The 24,481-nt window shown below is 40.1% G+C and overlaps 1 protein-coding gene and 1 long non-coding RNA gene across 6 annotated transcripts; both read left to right on the plus strand.

The window, feature by feature from the left end:
• Positions 1 to 2,203: 2,203 nt before the first annotated feature.
• kif7 (kinesin family member 7) lies at positions 2,204 to 13,387 on the plus strand. 5 transcript variants are annotated; one of them, XM_031846814.1, is made up of 20 exons: positions 2,204 to 2,281; positions 3,519 to 3,956; positions 4,141 to 4,338; positions 4,475 to 4,874; positions 4,967 to 5,314; positions 6,001 to 6,193; positions 6,301 to 6,453; positions 6,629 to 6,787; positions 7,087 to 7,229; positions 7,334 to 7,452; positions 8,387 to 8,542; positions 8,632 to 8,837; positions 9,082 to 9,279; positions 9,712 to 9,837; positions 10,029 to 10,205; positions 10,288 to 10,503; positions 11,294 to 11,500; positions 11,786 to 11,984; positions 12,235 to 12,396; positions 12,689 to 13,387. In XM_031846814.1, exons 2-20 carry the CDS (start codon positions 3,626 to 3,628, stop codon positions 13,054 to 13,056), a joined length of 4,059 nt encoding a protein of 1,352 aa, XP_031702674.1. In that variant the 5' UTR covers positions 2,204 to 2,281; positions 3,519 to 3,625; the 3' UTR covers positions 13,057 to 13,387. The 5 variants fall into 5 exon arrangements, with proteins under 5 accessions (XP_031702674.1, XP_031702677.1, XP_031702678.1 ...); XM_031846817.1 differs by having other exon boundaries at positions 12,235 to 12,390; XM_031846818.1 differs by having other exon boundaries at positions 7,093 to 7,229.
• A 3,021-nt stretch (positions 13,388 to 16,408) lies between these two features.
• Positions 16,409 to 20,146, plus strand: LOC116383151 (uncharacterized). The gene is made up of 2 exons (XR_004212756.1): positions 16,409 to 16,802; positions 18,135 to 20,146. It is a non-coding gene; the product is annotated as an uncharacterized LOC116383151 (long non-coding RNA).
• The last annotated feature ends 4,335 nt before the right edge of the window (positions 20,147 to 24,481 follow it).

Here is a 24,481-nt window from a genome sequence, read left to right on the forward strand (position 1 = left end):
TAATAGTGGCATCTTATATCTGCAGGTCCCTGCCTATCCACCCTCAACAGTATATATGAGGGCACTCTGTTCAAGGTAAGTATATTATTCTTACTGTGTAGTTCTTCACAAAGAAACAAATACAATCTTGTAATGATGTATCAGCCATTTATGATGTAGATTTAACACTTAAAAAGACCATATATACAGTCATATCAACAGTTTGTTGAATGATGGCTCTCAAACATGATGTATTTGTTTATTATTTTGTGATGTAATTTTTGTTGGTTTTCTGATGTTTGTGTTTGAACAAAATTGCATTGCTGATTGCCTCATTCCCAGGTGAAAATGAAAACAGAATAATGTGAATTTCTACGGCTCTATTCACACATTTGGATTTAGAGCCTTGTGGCATTAAAAAACATTTACATGGTTTTCAAAGGCTCATCTTATATTTCAAACCAATTTTATTAGTTTCATGTATGAGTTTGACATTATGTGTGCATGTGTTTAGTGCTATGCCAAGAGGAACACAATTAAATCATGCTATTTTGATGCAATCTTTCCTTTTTTTCTCCCTTTTTCAAAGGATGAACCCATGTTCAAAGCAGAACAAATGTCAGCAGAACGTTTTGAATGCTTTGGAAGACTGATGTTGTTATTGTAAGTGCACTGCTCAGACAACAACTCACTGTCTTCCTATTCAAAATGTACCACTCAGTCACATTGGAATCATTGCAATCTTCTGTTATTTATGATCATGGTTATTTTGCAATTATAATAAAAATATTGCTGATATGTTTCTGTGAAATTTACCTGCAGAGGTTTCCATTAAAAGACAAGAAATCACAATTTGTTTAATCCCAGTCATACCATGCACACCATAAGGATGTCAAAATGTCTATGACTCAATATGTAACAATGTCAGAACTGTTCGTGTGCCCGAGTAATTGGATGTGGAGTAGAGTGTGGATAATAGTGTTGATGCTGTCCTAAGGTCACATGCAGCCTTTATCTACAGTGGCAGAAGTAGTCTACAAAATACTGGAATAACTGTGGTGCTGCAATAGCGGTCCAGCTGCCTTTTATTTACTAGGTACTAGACATTGAGCCCATGGGGTGAACATGTTTCTACTACGGTCAGTTTGGTTTGGAGCACAGATGATGCCGAATCTTCTCCCATTTCGAAGGTGTTACTGGTGGTCCTTAGAATACCGTGTTCAATCTTGCTCTGCATTTAATACGAGTCAGATATATGTTAGTTTTATAGTTATTTAATACACTTTGGTATTATGACATAATTCACAGTAGTCATGTGTTAAATTCTGCAGCTATAAATCACTATGTTTTATAGCAGACTGAACTGGAAGGCCAACATCAACGCTCTGTACAAGAAGGGGATGAGTCGACTCTTTTTGTTGAGGAAACTTCGATCCTTCAATGTGTGCAGCAAGATGTTGGAGATGTTCTACCAGTCTGTTGTGGCCAGTGCACTGTACTTCTCCGTAGTCTGCTGGGGGAGCAGCATTGGAGCTGGAGACACCAACAGACTTAATAAACTGATTAAGAAGGCCGGCTCCATCATTGGCTGCAAACAACACTGTCTGGAACAGGTGGTGGAGAGGAGGACACTGAAGAAATCATTATCCATATTGGACAACCCGGACCACCCTCTCCACCACCTACTGCAGGGACAGCGGAGCACTTTCTCCAACAGACTGATCCAGCTCCGCTGTCACAAGGACAGATACAGGAGAACATTCCTGCCCTCTGCTATTAGACTATTAATTAGCTATTAAATCACCTCTGGCCAGATCATCCTTCACATGACTACACACCGCTACACTGTTGTCGTTTGCTGTTGGTTGATCTTTGCACTACTGTTTTTTTACCTAGTTAGTTCATTTAACACTATTCTATTTCATTGTATATACTGTGTATTTTTGTTCTTTTCTTTTCTTGTATTCTTATATTTAATAAGTTCTGCTCTGTTATTTTATTGTATATATTGTGCATTTTTCATACTTAATATTTTTACTCTGTTACTTCCTTTGCTGAAGTATATCTTTGCTGCTGTAACATACAAATTTCCCCCTGGGGATGAATAAAGTATATATATATATATATATACTTTACCTCTGAGATTGGGCCCTCTGAGCCGTGATGGTTTCTAGAGACCACACCCAAAATTCAGCCCAAACTTTGGGGCTCCTCCCCCTGCTCTGCCTGCCCCTCAACTTCCACACTCCATAAAAAAAAACTCCAGTGTTGTCCTCAATCCATGGTACAACTTCTGCCAAATGTAAGTAAGTTGTTCTAACTGTTAGCGGTAAGGAGACCGTACCCGATCAATGCACGCAGTGTAACGTGAGCCATCGCTCACGCGATAGTGTTCCCAAGTAGCGGCTCGAGACAACGATGTCCAGCCTCATCCTCATGTTTTGATTTTCTTGTTCGGACTGCTGGCTAACGTGCTAACTTTAGCTTAGCTAAAGTGTTACCAACAGGCGAGTAAACTAGCGTGTGAGCTTTAGGGATGCTTCTCGTTGTGGAATATTTAAGAAAAGCCGACATGTGTGTGTTTTTTAATGGGTAACGGTAACGGTACCTACTAACTACCTCACGTGTTTACTTTGTTAAACAGTGGTAACGGTTAGCTAACGTCAACTTGCTAACATGGTCAAAATAAGTTACATTTAGCTACTTTATTGTGGACCACTGTGTTTTATTGTGTCTATAACGATGACGTTAGCCTGTTAACGTGAATCTAAGTGACGTTAGTCAAAGTATCTATGTTGTCCCACATTACTGCAGTAACGGTCGCGTTAAATAAAGAAAGAGTCACAACTCGTACTAACATTTGTAGTCACTAGCTATATGTTAGCATTGGCTGTTTTGTATATCTAATCGTACCAGAGTTAGTGAGTAAGGGTCTGTGTAGGTGTAGATGGCTCGCCCAGGACGGGACTGGCCCATCCAGGTCCAGGTCTTAGCTAAATAAACGCAGTGCCAGCTCTGTAAATAGTATCCAAACTAAGATGTATCTTATGTCTCACATCTATTCTTCAGTTATTTTCCAATTAAATGTTTTTGATACAAAGCAGCTGCAGAGTGTGTTGAGTTCGCATTAACATGATAAACACTCACACACTTGCATTTTGACAGCCGTCCACTTGCTTTGTGCTCACACAAGTGTAAACTTGCTGAACTGAGAGAGACAATATACACTCAATGCAGGACAATTTCATTGTACATCAACGTGATGAAGTACTTTGATTAGTCAGGTATTTAATTTGCTTGATAATCAGACATTCCATTCTGGTTATTCTTTCTACTTTTAAGAATAATTACTACATCACAAATATAATGTATATTGGTTGAATTAGTAAAGGATATGCATACAACCTTCTCCTGCTGGAGGTTAAAGTGTGTTGTACAATATGGTTTTATGGCAAGAATTGTTGTCTACCTGCTTTTGCTGCTATGTCGCCTCATTGCATTATCATGTAATCATTCACATTCTCACTTACATCCTTCAGCCAGACGACATGGGATTTTGAAAAAAAACCTTCTATCTGCTCTAGTGGCCCAAAGATGATTCATACGTAGCAGAGGATCACAGAGGAGCTCCAGCGGTGCAGCGGAAATGTCTCCCAAAGTGCCCAGTGGTCAAAGCCGAGGGGATTATTCTGCAGTGCAAGTCGCTGTTCGAGCGCGTCCCCTGGTGCCTAAAGAGCTTCTTCACTGCCACGAGAGCTGTATCACTGTGGACTCGGAGCTGTGTCGAGTTACTCTGGGCCACGACCGACACTTTCTCTGCGACTACCTATTTGAAGAAACCTGCTGTCAAGAGGAGGTTTATTCATCGTCTGTCCAGCCACTCATAGATGCTTTCTTTCAAGGTTTCAATGCTACAGTCTTTGCCTATGGGCAGACAGGCTCAGGCAAGACTTACACCATTGGAGAAGCTAATATTTGTAAGTTATTCCTTTATCCTTTTTTTCCATTGTTTGCTTAATTTGTTTTCAGCTCAGTTTATCCTGTATTGAACTTAGTTTAAGTTTGTTTAAGCTTGTAAAACAAAGTAAACACTGCTCTAATCAAGTTCTACCATGACAAGACAGTTGCGTTAAGTTGTGTGTGTTTTAATTGTGTTTCAAGGTTCCTTTAGAGATGAGGAGCAGGGTATCATCCCCAGAGCTGTTGCAGATGTCTTCAAGCTGCTGGATGAAAATGACCTGACAGACTTCTCTGTCCGAGTGTCTTATCTGGAGGTTTACAAAGAGGAGTTCAAGGACTTACTGGAGGTGGAGACAGCCAGCAAAGACATCCACATCAGGGAGGATAAAGGCAACATTGGTATAGAATAGGCAGCTTAATTTGTCTTTAAGCGTGTCTTTGTGGTTGTGATATGAAATGTTATGCAGCATTGTACTTAAGTGCTTTGTGTATGTATTAATCTGCGTTTTATGTTTTTGTCTCTGTGTCTTTGTAGTTTTGTTTGGCGTAAAGGAGTGCGAAGTGGAGGGTCTTGATGAGGTGTTGAGTTTACTAGAGTCAGGAAACACAGCCAGGCACACTGGTTCAACCCAGATGAATCTAAACTCCAGCCGGTCACACACCATTTTTACCCTGTATATGGACCAGCGCCGGGGCAGCTCTCGCCTCTATGGGACCGCTACAAATTCTGGACCACAAATGTTGTCTTCCAAGTTCCACTTTGTTGACCTCGCGGGGTCAGAGCGCATCTTAAAGACGGGGAACACTGGAGAGAGACTGAAAGAGAGCATCCAAATTAACAGTGGTCTTTTGGCTCTGGGGAATGTTATAGGGGCACTGGGGGACCCGAAGAGGAAAGGCTCTCATATACCATACAGAGATTCTAAAATCACAAGGTACTTTTTAATACGTTTTAGCATACCACGCTAACAGAAACGGTTGTGAAATGTCTCTTTGGTTTAATTCATGTAATCCTTGTTTCACCTAGGATACTAAAAGACTCTTTGGGAGGAAATTCAAAAACACTGATGATTGCCTGCATCAGCCCATCTTCCTCAGACTTTGATGAGAGCCTGAATACACTAAACTACGCCACAAGGGCCAGAAACATTCAAAACCGGGCAACGGTCAATTGCAAGCGTGAGCCGGATCGGGTCGAGGGGCTGGAGCAACAAATCAAGGCCCTTCGCAGAGCCCTCGAAAACCGCCAGCGTTCAGAGACCCGCATCATCTCTCACGCCGATCCAAACAGGAGACCTCGACTTGGAGAGGGAGAGATCAGCAGACTGCAAGCCCAGAGCGCCCACTATAGGACATGCACAGACACTGCTTACAGGTTAAAGCACAGTGATTGATCAAGTTAAATGTAGTTTCCAAAATTATAATTTCTTTAGCTGTAAGGGTTTTGACTGCTAGTAACTATCTTAGTATGTATTCTGCATGTCTTTGACCATTGACTGGTAGGTGACTGTGTATATTTTATATTTATAAGCCTTGCAAAAGGTCATGATATAAAACTAAATTAAGGATATTAAATTATGGTCAATTATGTTCTATTTTATGCCATACAGACCAGGCATCTTTCCTCCTGACTATTGTTAATAATTTTGTTCATTCAAACCACCGCCATCATATGAACTATCCTAATTCCACTTGAGCCAAATTAAATCCAGTTGCTAGCGTACATTTTAGAAATTTCACTCCTGTGTATTTTAGAGGCAGACAATTTGACTATTTTTGATTGAGTGCAGCTCACTGCTGAAAAGAAGTCAATTGCTGGGGACATGTTTTTGCGTTAACACTGGCTTGTTAGCTTTAGGAGCTGAAAGGGATACATGACACACACTCTGGTAAAAAAAGTGGAGTTTGTTGACATGAAGCTATAGGTGCTATCATCTTTATCAATGTGTATCAGGTCTCTAATCCTAACTGTGAGATGTGTATTTGGCTTCATTTTCATACATTTAGATTTAAGAAGTATGAGTGCTTCCTTCATTCAAATGTATTATTAATATATCCCAGGTTGCTGCGGGAGCTGCAGAGTGAAGGGGCTCTGACTGCAGAGCAGAGTCTGAGAGTGAAGGAGTGGCTGTGCTCAGTGGAGGAGGAGCGCAGTGGACTGACCACTGCCTCAGGACCAGACAGTGGCATCGAAAACAGCTCCACTGAAGACAGTGTTGCATTAAGGAGAGGAAGACCTTCTGTGAGGAACCAGGTTTGTCTCTTTCACACTCCCAAGGAAATGTAAAAAAATGTTTTAGTCAGAACTTTTGGTATCCAGCACTGATACGTTTATGAATGTGTTAAACAACTCTTACCCAGGATCCAGAGGCTGCGGAGGAGAGGTGGAGCAACGAGCATGGAGAGAAAGAGGACAGTATTGTCCTGCTTCAGGCACAGATCCAGCGGTTGGAGGGAGAGAACACAGACTTTTTAGCAGCTCTGGAGGATGCTATGGAGCAATACAAGCAGCAAGTGAGATGCAATTTTAACACTGTTTTTCCATTAGTGCAGTGTTTCACAGTTTAATCATGGCATGCCACATTCATGGGTCACCATCATAATTTACTGATTTTCAACATGCTGTAACATGTTGAAAATCAGTTCCTTCGCTGATGAAGTTACTTTGATTACTTTTCTTCTTCCTCAGAGTGATAAGCTGCAGGAACAACAGGACTTGATAGAAGAGCTGCAGTGTCTGCTGTCTACTCCAGGGCTCATGGGCCTGGGCCTTAACTTGAGGCCGCGGCCGCACACGGCCCCTATAAGCTCCGTGCAACACAGTCAGAATGGAGGCACATACAGACAGGTAACCAACCAGCACGGGTCATGTTTCAGCCTGTGGTGTTTTGTGGATTCAAAAGTTTAAAATGTAGTAAGAAATGGAGGGGCATGCTCATCAATGGGGTGAGCCTATACCAAAGTTTTAAGGTACCAGGTTACCATCTTATTAAAAAGAAAAGCCCAAACACTGACAAAAAAAAAAGATGCACAATTTGTTTTAGCTTATTTTAACTATACTCTTTAGACAGATCCAAATGAATTCAACAGTTTACCAGATAATGTTGTAGCTTACTCGTTTATAGATCTGAGAGTTCATGTGTGTAGTTACAGGTCAGTCCAGTGAGCAGTCTTGGTAATATCCCTTGTGGGGATCATGATGGTAGCCTCTATGAGGAGCAGGAGATCTCAGGAGGAGCAGACACAGAAGAAGAGGGCAGTCAGTCCAACCTCAGCCAGGAGAGACGCAAGTACGCTGTGTTTATAGAAATCATAGCTTGCACTATTTATATTGAGTGTTTATGATATTCATATTGCACACATAACGATGAAATGTATATACTGATTCTGTCAGACAGGTGAACCTGACCTGGAACAAGGGGGACATGCTATCAGGGGGACTAGCAATTGGTGGTAGAGGACTCTTCTCTCTGCCTGAGCCAGACCGGCACCTCTGTTTAGCCAGAAAAGCATGTAAGTCTTAACAACCTACGGTGTCCCTATATGTTAGCAATGTATTTAGTATTGATTGGTGAGGCATGTTAAATTACAGGATCCGGTGGATTTCCGCTGTTTGTGTTCCTGCTATTGAAATCATTCATGTATTAGTCTAATTTGTAATTTTATTTACATGTTCTCTCATTGAGAAAACTTTCACATAGCTTTTGTAGTTGCACAGAAAAGACGTGCTTGAAGTCTTTTAGAAACCTTTTTGATCCCTCGTGTGGTTCACCATGTGTTTGTGGAGAAGTTTCTACAGTGTTGGCCTCAGATGTTTAGCCATGTTTAGTGAACTGAACGTGTCCATTTACAAGTACATTTAGGAGACACCAGCCACATATGAGATGACAATTAATATAGCTTTTTTTTAATTGTGTTTTAGTTCCTTTCACAATCAGATGTTGCATGTTGTCCTGATAGAATCAGAGTAACTTCAGGGTTTGAAATATTTTCTGCTTACATTTTTCTAAATTCTGTGTTTTATGACTTCAACAAAACTGTCCAGTCATGTGGTGGATGAATAACATTTCAAGAATTCATAAGAAAATACTCAGATATTAAGCCTGCTAGGTGATGCATCTGCGAGCAACTGCAGAGCCTATGCTAAGTTGCCTCTGAGCTGGGGCATTTATCAGGAAGCTCTGGTCATTTCAGAGGGCTTCTTTGACATAGGGGCCTACTTTTCTTTTGCCTGGTTTTAGTGTTTACTCTCTGGTCCACGGGTCACATTACACCCAATTCATGCCCATATGGAGGACAAGAGTTAAACAGGGAGTACTGATCTGTGTTGTTACTAAAGGAAGATCACACACTAGGGCTTGTACCTTTGCAGTTGCCTTGAAGCTCTGTTATCTTCCTCATGATACCACCCTGCTGACCGCCTGTGTATTCTCTCCAATCTCTGTAGCCAACTCCAGTAGTGGGGAGACATCTGTGCGTGAAAGTCTGAAAGGTTTTGAGGGCGTTTCAGAGTTGGGACTTCTTCAGGCACAGCAGAAGATCAGGGAGCTGTCTCTCACCATCCGTATGAAGGAAGAACTCATCAAGGAGCTGGTCAAAACGGGTACCAGTTTTGATCTTATTACCCTTCCTTAGCTGCATCCTAAATAGGTTCTCTATTATTACTTGATTAATTGTTTGTGTTTTCTTTAGGTAAGGATGCCCAGGCCCTGAACAGGCAATACAGCCACAAGATCACAGCTCTGGAGAGTGAAGCCGTGCAGGCTCGACAGGAGCTGCAGGAGGCCCAACGGCAGCTGCAGGATCTAGAGAGACAAGAGAGAGAAATCAGCACGACAGACAAAACCAGAGCACAGGAATGTCGCAGGAAGATAGCTGCTGCTCAGAGCAAAGTTCAGGTTTGACTGCTACACCTCTGTATTTATGCCTAACCACTAGATTTAGTGATGCTGAATTGTGTGGCATCTGAAGAATATTTTTGAGCAGCTAAGGTACTATTTTAAATAATCTCCCATGTCCTTTCCCTGATGTGTAATTAGGAACAACACACTGTACTATTCTTTATTTAGATTATGATACACATAACCTTAGACCTGTACTTTTACATGTCTAAAAATGAAAATATGTTTGGTTTCGTCCCAGGTTCTCAGTCAACGTCAGAGGGATACAGCTCGTCTCGCTAACCTTCCTGCTCAGAGCGAACGTCGCGTGCTAGAGCTGGAGCGAAGTGTTCAGAGTATGAGGCAGCAGCAGGAGCAGCTGCAAAAGCGGCTGCGCCAGGAAAGTCAGCAGAAACGACGTCTGGAGAGCGAAATGCAAAGAAGAAGTCACAGAGTCAAGGTGCTGATATGATTTTAACACAGGGCAGAAACTAAATCTCCTGCAGCAGTGAAAGATTGAAACTTTTAAAGTACGAATGACATGACCCTAGTGGCACACCTGACTGGCACCAATGCTGCGTAAAGGCAGTAAGCAACCTGGTCTGGACATTTTGGGAAAGCTCTCTCAAGCTCAACATCAGGCCAGGGAGGTGTGCTGAAGAAGTTCAGGACTTTCAATACTATCAGGACATTTCACAATATTTCCGATTGCCTGATGAAAACATGTAATATTACCACTACCAATCGGAAGTCCAAATGTCTGGCAATGGCTTGAGGTAAAACGTATCGCTATACTGTATGAGGGCTAAATGCATTTATTTCTTTACGGCAGAGATATATTTGATCTATACTAATCCTGTAATTGACCTTTTGTCTTCCATCCCTTCTGTAGGAACTCGAGATAAAGAATGAGCAGCAGCAAAAGATTCTGAGAATAAAGACGGAGGAGGTCGCTGCCTTCCAGAGGCAGAGACGCAGCGGCAGTAATGGCTCTGTCATCTCTTTAGAAGAACAACAGGTGGGACGAGAATCTCAAGGAGATTATACCTCTCCTAACTTTGAATTTATAGAAAACAAATTGCCTCTAAACGGCACATGCATGGAATTTTGCTTGTGCGGCTGTCACTCCCCTGCAGCCTTAGTGTGTGTGTCTGTGTCTATATTTAAGCATGATGAGTGGGCTTTTGTGTCTCGTCTCCCTGTGAGCAGAAGATAGAGGAACAAAAACGCTGGCTGGATGAGGAAATGGAACGGGTACTGGACCAGAGGAAAGAACTGGAAGATCTGGAAGGAGAGCTCACTAAACGAGAGAAAATCCTGGCCAAGAAAGAAGCCCTGCTGCAGGAACGCAGTGAACTGGAGACCAAGAGGCTCCGCTCCAGTCAGGTAGTAACAACCACAAACAACTCCTTTCAGTGACACGGGCAACTGGCAAATGCTAAAACATTTGTATTCGTCCTCCCTCCAGGCCTTGAGTAAAAACCTGGTGATGCTTACGGGGCGCATTGAGTCCCTTGAGCAAGAGCTGAGTGAGAGGAATGGTCTTCTTCGCAGCAGCAGTGCTCAAGATTCACAGCAGATTCGCCAAGAGATCTCCAACCTCCGTCAAGAGAAAGATTCACTGCTGAAACAAAGAGTGGAGCTGGACGATAAGCTGCGGCAGGGAAGCCTGCTCTCGCCTGAGGTCAGATATTACTCTTGGGTTCAAGCTAGGCTATTATGGTAAGACAGTTTACCAGGGTATTTAGACATCCTTACGGTATTATTAATACCGTCGTGACTACACACGCTCCGTTTTCTATGCTGTATTGTAGTGCACAGCACACGTCACCAGAGGTCGGTCACTGTGGTGCAACAGGCAGCTGAGCTCAGAAAGATGGTAACTGTTTTTTTTCTTCGGTTTAGACAGTTTAAAGTCACATGATTTTATTCAGCTGCCAGTCTGCCACCAACAATCACATTTCACCTCCGTTCAGCCCCTCTGATGTGCCTACATACTGTGTGTGGGGTAACATTAGCAAATATGAAGTTATCAGTCCTGTTGTAGCAGTGCAATTGCCGAAAGGCTCTCTAGCTTGCGCACGATCATAGAACATGAGGATGATTGCTTTGTTTCACTGAGGCATCTGCAGTGATGGTAGAGAAACACAAATCTGCCATTATTGAAAAATATATTTAATAAAATACCATAAAAAATGCTTTCCATTTGAAAATATTCTATTGTATATCAGCCACCATCCATTCAAGTGTACCCAAAACGTTATGTCAGCATATTTTCAATCGTGTGGCAGAGTAAGTAAGAGAGATATTGCTGTGCAGAAAACCTTGAATTAAGTACTTCACATGGCAGTTATAGTAGTATAACAGTAATGAAGTCTCACTGGAAGCTGTGATATTACCTGTTTGTGACTGAATGTTCACACCCTCATCCTCATTAAGTCCATCTATTCCCTCCCTCCCTCTGACATTTGCAGGAGGAGCGAACAGTTTTCCAGTTGGATGAGGCTATCGAGGCTCTGGATGCAGCTATCGAATACAAGAATGAGGCCATCACTCAGAGACAGAGACAGCTGAGGGCGTCTGCCAGTATGCTCTCCCAGTGGGAGATGAATCTTATGGACAAACTCAGTTACCTGTCTGCTTCTGAGACCAGAGCTCTGCTGTGCAAGTACTTTGACAAGGTCTGTGCAATGCTCAACATTCAGCTGTTTTTTGTTACCATGTTCTCACCTACTTCAGCATTGCAAAATGTGTTTATTTGTATCTTTGAGGCTTTGTAACAAGCTGACTAGTTGGTTACACTACACTGATGCAATGTAAACATCAATAACATTAAACGACCAATTGGAATGGAAACACTTGTTCACTCTTTCATAAAAAAAAGCTGAGCGAGGTGTCAGACCTTATGACTCTTTATGTCTGAACTCATCAGTATATCAGCTAAAGAGTGTTGATGCTTCCTGCAGGTGGTGACTCTGCGTGAGGAGGAGCGTAAGCTACAGCTTGCGCTGGCTGAGTTGGAAATGCAACTGGATGAGCAGCAGAAGCTGGTGCAGTGGCTGGAGAACGCCCTCGATCGCACACAACTCGACACAGATCGCCGGCTCACACAACAGCAGAAGGAACATGAGAGGAGTGTGCAGCTCCTACTGCAGCAGTGTCGAGGTGCAGAACTGTTTATCTGTTATCTCAAACTAAAAACAAGGGGTGCCTGCAGGTGTATATGTGGCTTGCGCCACTTCAAATATATTATAAATCCCACACTCTTTGGTCTACACTGGATATAGTTTAGATTTAAGTTGTTAACCATTTTAGTTAGAATATCTTCAACATTTTATATATAAACAAGTTGCTGGATTATTTTCATAATCATCTCATGAAAGTGATTCTCCTGGGTGTCCTTCCGCCTCCACAGAGCAAATAGACGAGGGCCTGGCAGGCAGGCAGCGGCAGTATGAAGGATGGATCCATAACCTCAGCAAGGAGCTGACTCACTACAAGACGGCAAATCTGGAACTAAGCAACAAACTGAGGGAGCTCTGTGGTTCAGGCAGCCAGCCAAAAGACCTTGGTAAAGGTAGAAGTGTTATTAGATAAAAGTGTTATTTTAATATTCATGATTATCATAATCATTTATTTACACACAAGTGTACATCATCTGACATCCTATTGTTTTTGTTCAGATATTTAAGCCCTCAGATCTCCATCTCAACATTTGTTTTGTCAATAAGCTTTGAGTAAACTCCAAATAGTATCACTCAAGTCTGTTGGGTAATTCTCACTATTAAGATTAATGTTTTCCGGCAACTCTAACTCTCCTTTTGACATGTGTTGTCTTTCCGTTGTGACATCTGATGGTAAACCAACAGGCATTGGCAGCATGGAGAAGCTGACCCGCTGCCCTGAAAACAGTCCCGGAGGCAGGGGGACGGGCCAGTCTGACAAACCTTCCAGGTCCAGGGAGGAGATGCGTGAGCTGGTGAACACCCCTCTCCCGTCCACGTGGAGACGCTCCTCTCTCCCTACAGAGGAACCTGCTGTCATGGAGGAGTTATGGCTTCAAGCAGCTGGGGAGGTTCCTGCTAACCGTGTAGTTCAAAGTGGTACGGGGTCCTGGGGTGGGCCGGCATCCCTGCCTGTGGTTAAGTCTCGCAGAGAGTCCCGCCGCTCCAGCCTCAACATCGGACCACTGACTTCAAACAATGCATTAATTGATGTGCGGAAGAATCCCGTCTGAACATAAATGTGTTGTGCTACTTAAGACCATTCACATAGATCTTTATTATGTTTCTGAAATATTTTTACACTAGCGCTCTTTAGTTTCTGCATTTCATTTTTTGTACTTGTATAAAAAAACAAATGTAATACACAAGAAAACCTGCTGATTTCAATATGAAGCACTTTCAGTAAGGTAAAGTTTATGTATCCGTGTCATTGGTAGGTCTATGGTCTGCCAACCATGAAAGTCAACAAGGTAAATAACTTGCGTCATTACAAAATGATCCTCTCTAATCATGTAGCCTTTTTACCTTCTACAGTATTTTATATTAAAATGTTTTTGCCACTCACTTTCGTCTGGTGTTTTTTTTTTTTGGGGGGGGTTTTTTCTCTCCATGATTGATTTCTTCCACAACTTGAGAACCAAGAATCGGGAAATGATTCTTGACGTTTGTTCTGTAATCCTTTTTTAAATCGATGGTCAGTTCACAGCTGATGTAGATGAGGCTTGAAAGTTGCTGTGACATGTCAGATTAGTGTACGTGTGGTGTTGGTTTAAATGCAGCCTCAGTGGGTCTTAATTTGTCACACAGTCTGTGTTTTTTTTAAACCATACTCTACTAATGGTTTATGACAGAATACATTCATCAACATCTGAAAAGGAAGCGTGGAAATTGGATTAAGTTCAGTCGACTTTGAGACGATCACCGCCCAGACAAAACGCCACCAAACTGCCCCAGGGAGGAGAGACGAGATGGAAGCCAAGTTAAACCAGCTAGGACCAAAGGCTGCTCCACTACCCGGTCTCCTGCTGGCTGTCTGATGCCAGGTGACTGTTGAGCCCACATCTTCAGAGACCTGGCTCCATCGTTCATCCCGGATCAAGCTGCACTTTGACGGACGGAGCGCAGGACTCCAGAGGGACGAGGGGAGGTGGACTCTGTTTACGCCATAAGCATGGTGCCCAAACACAGTCAAAGTTGATGGACAATGTTTTCCTCATTTTGAGTTTTTAATGTGAAGATGTCGGCCATATTATCTGCCCAGAGAATTGTTTTTGTTGCAGCTGTTTACATTACTTATGATGCAAATTCCAAAAAATGTGCTACAGGAATGTTTGTTTTGTTTGTCACCTGTTTGTTGTGTTACAAATGGGATACAACTGAATTTCGTTGTGCATCCCTGTGTTGCAAAATGACAATAAATGATCCTTGAATCCTCTTTTGTTCTTTTCTAACAGTATATCATGGTGTTTTTATTACTTTTTTTGACATACTATACTTTAACTTTTATGTTTTTTGTTTAACATATACTTTACTGTCATTTTATTTGATATATATCACTTTAGTCACTTTACTGTGACTTTTTAATGATTTTTTAAACATACTATGACTATAAGATGACTAACACACCACATTGTTGTTGGTTTTTTACTTCTTTTGACATGTCTACTTTCAGCTTTTTTGGCATTAAATATCAAATACTATACTATGACTTTTTAATGATTTTTTAAATATACTGTACTATGACTTTTTTTTACATACTGTAAGATTACTTTTTTAACACTTTATTAGGTTTGGTTTATTTACTTTTTATGACATATTATACTGTCTATTTTATGATTTATTTAATGTACTATACAATTATTTATTTTTTTACATAATGTAAAGTTACTTTTTTAACACAGTATACTTTGGTGGTTTTATTACTTTTTTCGACATACTATACTATGACTTTTGACTTAAAGGATGATTATTCCCCAAAAACAATTAAGACAGGCTTTTAGATCTGTATTTACATGGAGCTTCATTTGTTGCATCTTCTCAATAGCTCAATTCATCTGTCCTGTTACATACAAGTGGAAGACAAATCAGCCAGGACAAGACAGGATCTTTCTTTTAACAATCATCTCCCTACATAATGGAGTATAGAGCAAATCGATCTTGTGAGGTAGGAGTGTGTAGACACCATCTGAGCAGAAGAGGGCGGTAGTGTGTAATATTTCTGTACTCATCTCATGCGCAGTCATTTTTGTTATTATCTTACTTTCCATGAACTGAAACTTAGATTCTTCATAAAATATTTGACCCTTTAAAAACAAACCAGATTAAGAGTTCAAGTGATATTGCTGATTTGGGGCAGATATACAGGAGTGAGCAATACATTCATTCAATTGAGCTTCACGCAGATGAGGGAATAACGATTTTGGATTAATCTAATAAATTATAAATGCTTGTGGTGCTGGGGATGGCTAAGCAGAGAATCATTCCAGAAAGAGAGCAGCATTTTATTCTGGGACAGAGATTATCCAGTTTATCTGTGGGGAACGGCTGGTTTCAGGACTCTGAACACTATGTAACAGAGCAGGTGGGGTGCAGGGTATCTTGAAGTTGATTTGTGTCCTAACTGCGTCGTGTTCATCCTAAAAAAAAAAGCTATTTAAGTGACTAAACTAAACCTGAATTGTTCTGAGCGACAAGCTTCCCTAATGCAGGAGGAAAAAGTGAATCTCCTAAGAAGTTTTGAAATTATGACTTGGACAGTGTAAAATGGAACATTTCACCAACAAAACCACCGTTTATCATGGCCCATAAAGCAATGTAATTGTGTTTATTTAACTATGACTACTCTGGTGAAGTATAGAGCAAAGTCTTAGTGAGCTGGTTAACTGTTTTGTATCTTGTCCCTATAGACATGAGAACACAATTTTACACTACACTAAGTCAGAGGTGACCTGATACACGTTTCTAGCACAGGGCTAAAATGCATATCAGTCAATAGTTGCTGGTGTCTTGAGCTGTAAGATGTTTATGAGCTAACTGAGAATAACCAACGAGTTATGGCTTAGAGACACACAGCACTGAACCTAATTGTCTGACACAGTTTTTCACTACCACAAAGGGAAGGAGGGGGGTCCAGACTTTTTTAAATTCTATATATAGTGGCTTTGAATATAAAGTTTATGTATACATTTTTTAATTCTTCAATGAAATTAAATTTATTTTGTACAACCCAAAAATCACAGTTTGTCTCAGAGGGCTTTACAATCTGTACAACATACGACATCATGTGTCCCAGGACCCAGGCATCGGAACAGTATACCATCTTTGGAATCAATGAAAATAATCCAAACTAAAACCACTTGAGCTATAGATCATGAAAAACAGAATGAAACGTATCAGCGGGCTACAGTTCTATTTGGTTCCTGCTCCACAGAGTTAAAACAATGCAAGCTACATCGGAACATCGAACACACACACACACGCGTGGGACCACATGCGATTGGTTATCAGCAACTTGGCGTGGGTGTGACGTCAGCGCAAAAGGAGGAGGAGGCATTTAGAAATAAGGCAGAGAGGAGGTGAGAGCATATCACTGGAGGCTCCATCAGAGGACGCAGCGCAGCCTCAGGACCTCTCGGACTGAAGGAAGACACTCGCTACACACTGCAGATGAAAGGCCGGCCCGTCCCACATCTCTGCGCTCATTTGCTCGTGCACGGACCTGCAGAAAAACCCTCCTGATCACGGATACAAACACACAATTCAACGAGGATATCGCACCCAAAACCTACCGCGAAACCCAGCCTCGGCAGAGGGTGTGGGATTTATCGATCTGATCCACGCGCTCACCTGTTTGTCAGAGCGAGGCTGCACGCAAAGTCAAGTGTCCTGCACATCTGGAGCCTGAACGATGCTACCGACCGTCCTCGTCACCACATGTGGATGTTTTAGTCTCCATGGACACAGGATGCACGATGTGAAAGTGAGTCTTTTGGCTTCAGTCGTCCTGTTCATTGCATCTACATGCATGTTTTTAATTAAGCCTAATGCATCTCAGTCTCAGCATGCAGATGAATCGGCCTTATACACATTTAAGACCAGGATATAGACATTCTGCATTCATTTAACCGTGTTGTATTCAAGTCTAATGTTTCAAAAATGTTTCATAATCAAAGCCACAACCAATAGATAAAGTCATAGTGGGCTAGAATGTCTACATTTCTCGCATTAAAATCACACATGGAGTAAATCTATAAGATATGCTACTGTTTGATAAAGACATTAAGGTACTTATTCTAACAACGAAGCTTCAGGCCTGTTTAACCAAGAGCCATTCACAAACCCTCCAGTAGACTGAGTCAATATAGAGGCAACTTCAAAACCCACAGTGCGAGATTTATTAGCCTAATATTTCCTGTCACACACCGTCTTCAGTATCTTGTCCTTCGAATATGTTGATTTATATAAGGCTATCATAATTGCAGTAATATGTGTGAGAGTTTTCTCCTATACAAAGAAAGTGACGCTTGCTGTGAGTGCATTTACTCCCCAATTAAAACGACTGACGTCAGACGTACTGACTAAGAAAAGCGTGAGTTCATCACGAGGTTATTTTGAGTTAGGGTATATATTATAATAATAATATGAGAATTCTAAGAATTACTGGTTATTTCAATTGTAACAAAATGTATTTGTGATATTAATTGATATTATTGTAGCAGCGTGTGGTTTTAAAAAGGGAAGAGTTTGATAACAAATGGCACATTCAATAAATTACAAGGCACAAGCACTTATAGGCCTATGGCCCCTGAAAGTGTCCACAACCCAAAGATTTGTAATAGTATTGTTAAGCAAAGCTTTGATGAAGAAATATCATGTATGGAAATGTCAAAGGCCGGTTCCCTTCTCAGAACAAAGCAGGGGAAGCTTTCTTGAAGATTTGAAAAGTGTGGGAGGCAGAGACTGAAAACTAGATATGTACATGTTGTATTGTTTAAAAGTAGCAATGTAAAGTGCAATAAGAGCTGACAAAATGCTTGTCAACAGCCACATATACTGTCAATCTACCCCACCTTTTTATAATTTGTTAGCTACTGTATTTGCCTAAAGTTTGAAGTAATTACAGCTATCACATACAGTCTGCAGGTCCCTCTGTGACTGACAGAGGGATAGAGCATTTGAATGTATTGAAATTAAAATAAATAATGCATTTCTATTTGATTGAAAGGCATGAAAAAGTTTGTTTCAGTTGGTAGAAATTTTAAGATTAACTTAAGACAAACATTAACTCCATTGTACCTTTCTTTGTTCCTAGGAAGCTTCAGACTTACCTTTTGCTGTGACAGCAAACAACGGATCCTGTTCCTGTCTTTGGTTATCTAGCTGTATGAGTGTTAATCCTCCATCATAAAGCTAGATAACCGAAAGTAGGAATGGCCTCCAAACCCTCAGCTTCCTGCGACACCATGTATTTTGAGGTGGGTTATGAAACACTAAAGTTTTTTTAATATGAAAATTTAAATAACTCACAATTGGAGCTGCAACAAGTAGCAGATTAAGTTGAACAAAAGAGAAACAATCAGCGACTATTTCAACTTATTCTTCATTCAAAAATTGTTCCCATTTCCAGCTTCTGATGCTTTTCCTAATCAAATGAGACAATAAATGGAGAATCTTTGGATTTTTTAAATAGTTTAAGGCATTATTTACTTCATTTTCTGACAATTTATACCAATTCAATTATTTGTTAATTAAATATATATATAATTATTAGTTGCAGGCTAATGCATCAAACATCTAAGTCTTATTATTTTAGTTTCTTAAACACTTATGTCCACATGTCCCTCTTAGTGATTTAATAAATATCTCATCCAATAAATGTAATTTGTTGGTTTCTTGTGAGTCTTTCAAATACCAATTATTAGTCCAAGTCCCACTTTAATTTACTTCAATTGGAAGGCCGGAAGCAAATAAGATTTCTGATACTATCAGCTCGAATATTTACGTTTCTGTCTGTGAGATTTTACTCATAAAACAACAGAACTAACTTTCCTGAAGGATGTTTTCTGTCTCCTGAGACCACAGGGGAACATGGGAATAATTATTTAAACAAATCAGACACTTTCCAAAAGGGCCCCTGCTTAATCTATTCAAACAAATGAATGTTTCTGTCCCGCACTTCCTTTAGACACAGACTTTTGATACCCGATGCATCGTAGTTCTTGCTGTTGAGTTGTCCCCAAAGCCTCTGTTGAACAAACATTAAAACAATGAAATACACTAAACCAAGTTCACTCTGGCTCAGTGTTGCTATTGCTTTGATAAACTCAAACACTTTAAATCAAATCTATAACTTCCATTATAAGTTTAAACATAGATATTATTCTTTTCACAATTGAAATTCTTAAAATTGCATTAAATCATAAATGTCTTTGCATAATTGTATCAAAACAGGTGTCCCTCTTTTGCTGCTTTTAACCACAGTGCACAATAGATTTATCATTTCTGATTGTAAACCAGAACTCACATTTTAAATATTTTCACTGTGAAAAAAATAACACAGCTTCCCAAACCCCTGTCCTGCATTTATGCAATAAAATATAATATTAATTCCAAAAACTGGTCCAAACTGTGAAGCAAGGCAACAAAAGGAAAGAAAACACATCATTTCATTTTGAATGACACAGAATGTTTTAATGTAATTGCAGGCATTATTTGATGTACAGACACAGATTATCCAACAGTTATATATACTGCCAACAATTTCACAGCAGGTTTTAGAAATGCAAAGGAAATCTAAAAACATTTTCCTAAATCTACATGGCCATCGCTGTGGTCTTCTTTACTCTGAAATAAAGGCCTGCGTCAAATATTGCAGGTCAGCCTCCTTCACTGCCAAAACATCATGCCGTCTACATGGAAGCCATCTTGAGGGAGTCTCCCTGCTGCCTCTAAAATGGTTGTGTTGGCACATAGCAGGGCGCTTTAATTGGTCCATCGTTAGCTGTCTATCAGCTCCCTAATCAGCGCTGTCTTTAAGCCTTCCTGTCCTTTACAACACGTCTCCTCTGTGGTGTGATCTCACTAAGAGATGTAGCTTATTAGTGAGGTCACGTTACTGAACCCAATCAATGAATCACTGTACATGTAACTGCTACTGTGACTGAACAGTGAATTAAACAATCAGTGATTTGGATGTAGACAACCTCATGACATTTGATTTCATTAAAGCAGCTGCTGCACACCTGACACCTCTAGGATCCCACTAATGTCAAGTGGGGAAATAATAATTCAAATTAGTCAAATGTAGAGAGACAACAAACTGAAGCAAACCTAAACTTTGATAAGCAAGTAGGCTGTACTTATCAAAAAGTACCTGATTCAAATTCTGCAAGTTAAATTAATTGTTGCTTGTTATGGAAAGCATGATATATTCAAAATAAATTAAATAAAAAACATTCACAGATCTAATTTGATATGTGTGATTTTCCAAACTCTGGACATTTCAAGGTAATTAAAAACTGTTAAAAGCATGCAGTCACCTGTCAGATCCAACGTGACTGTATCCTCCTTATGCCAGACCCACATACAAATATCAAAAAAGATATCTAAATCACTGAATTTATTAGAAAGGAAAAAGTATACGCAGATACAAATTAAAAAAAGAAGTAAAAACACTTAACAAGATGTGTTTGTGTGTGTTGTCTGTGTTTATTTAGTCATTACAAAAGACACATATTTCAAAGGAATGCTCCAAAATGTTGTAATCTTACATTTACAGAAATGATTTGATAATAATTATTTTAAATATATATAGATAAACAAGTCTTAATGGGCCTTGAATAAGGCCCTCATTCAAAACATCATCCTGATTACCCTTATTTCTTATCAGAGACTCACAGGCCTTTAGTCTGTAAATATGCTTTGGTAAAATTTTATCCAAATCCTGGATAAGATTAATTAATGTAGACTATTAATTATTATTAGTCTTTGTGTAACGGGTACAGAACCTCGAATCTGTCCAATGAACAATGAACATGGAAATACACATTTGTCAACAACAATCTCCATCAAAGCGCTGGGGTGATGAGTAAAACAATGGTGGGAGCAGTGCTACTTGTTTTCGTTAACGGATCAATAAACATTAACTACAGTAAAGAAGTCAAACTGAGAAGGAGGCCTATGTTTTCAATAAGCATTGGGCACTTTTTCCGAAAAGACCTTAAGGGCTGATTAATAATGGTATGTAATAGAGAGAAAAACAAATGCAACGTTCCCTCCTTAACCTCCACTTCAAACATCTCTCCGTTTATCTCTACTCTGCAAACACCGCTCTGCGGGCTTAATTGTGTCAGGTGGACTCATACTGTTCAATACAATTACATTTGTATCGTCAAAAATACTTACAGAGCGGTGTGTTTTATCCGCAGTGTTGAGACAGTGAGAAGCTCACACAGGACAATGCGCTGCAAACATAAACGCCTCTTGCAGAAAGTCTTTATCAGACGTGCGCGCTCTCTTTTGGTCTCTCCGCCAGACCATTGCTGTGGAATAAAGCAGGCATGCCAAAAAAAAAAAAAAACACGAGTGGCCTTACACAGATGGGAAATAAAGGAAACAATCACGCAACTCCAGCCGATAATGAATAGAAGCCAGACAAGCTCCGCATATTAACATAATTGCATAGAAACGAGGGGAGCAGAGAGAGTATTTAAAGGCGCAGCAACACACCGCATGTCCCTCCATCGGCAGCCTGTCTGGAGAACACACACAATATGAATATTCAAATTATAATCGAAGAAAATGGACAGTCGATTCTATTGACATTAAATATGTGTTATAAAGGTGCAGTATCTACTTTGCTCTTAAACCTCAACTCAAATATCTTTTAAAATACTAGAGGTAGTTCATTAAAAACTGAAAAAATATTTTAAAAAACACACCCAAACAGCTATAGTTATAGCCTTCAGCCAGGGCTGTAGAACAGACATAAGTCATTAGTCCATGTCCCCCCAATGCACCCAGCATCCAACCCACCTGCCCTGAAACAATCAAAGTTGTATAATGATTTGTCAACAGTTCATTTTATGAAACATAAAAAACGAAAATATTTTGAAAAGCTGTCTTGCCAGGTTTTAAATTCTGGTGAGGAAAAACAGAAGACTTTATTTATTGTTGACTCAAAGGTACACAATTGTCATTCAAGTTTGAAAATACTGAAAACAGCCTACAAAAACCCAAAGTGTACATTTTTTTGTAGAATGTAATTTCCCACAGGTTGGTACAAAAATGTAACATTTCCAGAAATAATTGAAGTAGCGACATTCGTGCTTTGAATTGCTTTTTTAAATAATTTGTCGTCATATAATTCGAAATAATCAAATGTTGCACAAAGAGACTGTTAATACTGTGCAGTTATAGACTATTGAGATACAATCAGTCAAAGCTCATCCCTGTTCTCTCCAGAGTTTCATATTGTGACTTATAATGCTGTTGTCCACGTGCTTCCTAAATTGTACGTAACAATCTGTGTTTAAATGTTGCTGTTTTCTTTTCATGACAAAGGCAAGTATTGGTTTTTATAGTCTCTACGCCACGGCTTGAAAAATAAAAGGGTGACTGTTCCTTTATTAGACACCAAGCTGTAATTAGACAAGCAGCTGGGGGGAGGGGCAGGTGTGAAGCTGGGTGATAATATGAGCTCATACAGCAAAACACTGTGTGACCACATGTGTTAGTCAGCCTTATTAGTTTGTTAAAAAATGGTTTTATTCTAAGATTCAAGCATTTCTGTGTGTAGATGACTCAGTTATACATCAGTACTTGTGCATCGATGCACAAGTACTGATGTCTGTAATACTACTGATAAAAATTATTTCATACAAAATTGAGGAACTTACTGAAAATTATTTTTGAAAAAAAGGATTTATGAGCCAATAATAAATAAGTGAATCAATAAGTCACCTACAGGTAATATGCATCATGTAATATACACATGTAAACACAAACAAACCTCCCCTGATACATAAACACAGTGCAGCCCTCTCACACACTGCATGTCGGTGCTGTCTACTGCAGCATCAAGTGACCTGTTGGTAAACAGCAGCCAGCGTCCACATTATCATTCTGATCCCGGCTTCACTACACAATTGCTGCTTTGTGAAAGGAGCACTTGACAAAGGTCCTCCATTTCTTTTGCCTAACGTTGTATATGTGAAAGGGCGCTGCAGTAAACCCCGGGCAGTGAGGTGGGAACATCGTGTTAGACCAGACAGTGCAGATGCCTGCATTAGCGCTGCAGCCATGTCTCCTGGAAAAGTTACTCCTTTGTCTTCCTGCCTCTTTATGTCTGCGAGTGACTCTCTCACCGTCAGTGTATTGGTGTGTGTTCTCATGCCAGCGTTAATGAAAAAGAATAAGGTGTCAAATGTGTATCCTACTTGATTCATATTAGAGTTAACTCAATAGAGCACATTTTGCTGCTGATTGACGAATATGAAATCTCAAAACAACAAATCATAGGAAACTCACACATAAGACAGCTGTTTAAAACGAAACAGTAAGAAAACAAAAAGAAAATAAACTAATTGTATCCAAAATGGAACCTGGCCATGAGGAGACAATACAACTAAAATGAAATAAAATAAAATAAACTATAAATACCTTATAACAACAGCATAATCTCTGAAATCCAAAGGATTCAACACATTTTGTCACTAACGTTAGAATACACTGAATGGATACTTTTATTGAAGTATGATAAATGTACTATAAAAGCTATCCGTTATTGATTTCCTTTAAAAAAAAAGAGTAAATGCACTAAAAATACTAAACAATTGGCAGCTTTAGAGAAAGACATGTTTCTGAGCCTCATGGCAACAGAGGCTGCAACTGTTATTTTAACACAGAAGGAGACGATATGATACACAGATCAGGCTGTAAAATCAAACCAGCGATAGATAGCAAGAGTGGTGTAGAGCGACGCTTTCATTGGTCTCATCCTTCAAAAGAGCCGTTTTGTTTTCTGTTGTGAAACCTTGCTCTCACCAGAACAAAGCAAGGTGTTACAGAATATGATCCAGGCATCCTGGTCCAAACAGGACAAACAGCCTCATAGCTCAGTACCAGAGTCTGTGTAGAACTGAACGACTGTGAGCTCTCCTGAAGGCAGGACGTTGTATGTTTTATGTCCCTGCAGCCCCACATGGATACTACAGCTGCGATCCTGTCTTAATCTGGGGATAAACGTGATTACCCTGCTATGGCTTGTTCTTGGCTTTGTAACAGCGACAGGGGATCTTTTACAGCTCCCTCTTTTCCCATGGTCGAGTGGGTCTGAGCAGCTAAGACCCCCAATGTGGACCAGTCGCCATTCATCGGCTTTAGGCTGGAGCAAACAAGCACGTCACACCGACCCTGAGGCTGATAGATGGAGATAAACACTGCATGTTGAAAATATTAGGTACATTATTAATGAGCTGCAGCTTCTAACAGTCCTAATCTCAACTGTCTCTGAAGATAATTTAAGAAATCAAAAGATAATGTTTTTGTGCAGAAATACTATTGAGTAGTACAAATACTGTTTTATAACTACAGAATCGGACATGTGATAATATAAGAAGAAACAATAAAGTATTATCATTCTGTTAATATCATCATTGT

This window comes from Anarrhichthys ocellatus, unplaced genomic scaffold (assembly GCF_004355925.1).
Source record: "Anarrhichthys ocellatus isolate YVR2014 unplaced genomic scaffold, GSC_Weel_1.0 scaffold6, whole genome shotgun sequence".
In the NCBI taxonomy this organism is placed as follows: domain Eukaryota; kingdom Metazoa; phylum Chordata; class Actinopteri; order Perciformes; family Anarhichadidae; genus Anarrhichthys; species Anarrhichthys ocellatus.

Bases quoted from the DNA above. Each gene is read 5' to 3' on its own strand.
- kif7 (XM_031846814.1), top strand. From the start codon at position 3,626: ATGTCTCCCAAAGTGCCCAGTGGTCAAAGCCGAGGGGATTATTCTGCA. The intron at 6,454-6,628 runs GTGAGATGCAAT...CTTCTTCCTCAG, and splicing joins TGGAGCAATACAAGCAGCAA to AGTGATAAGCTGCAGGAACA. The intron at 11,985-12,234 runs GTGCAGAACTGT...CCGCCTCCACAG, and splicing joins CCTACTGCAGCAGTGTCGAG to AGCAAATAGACGAGGGCCTG.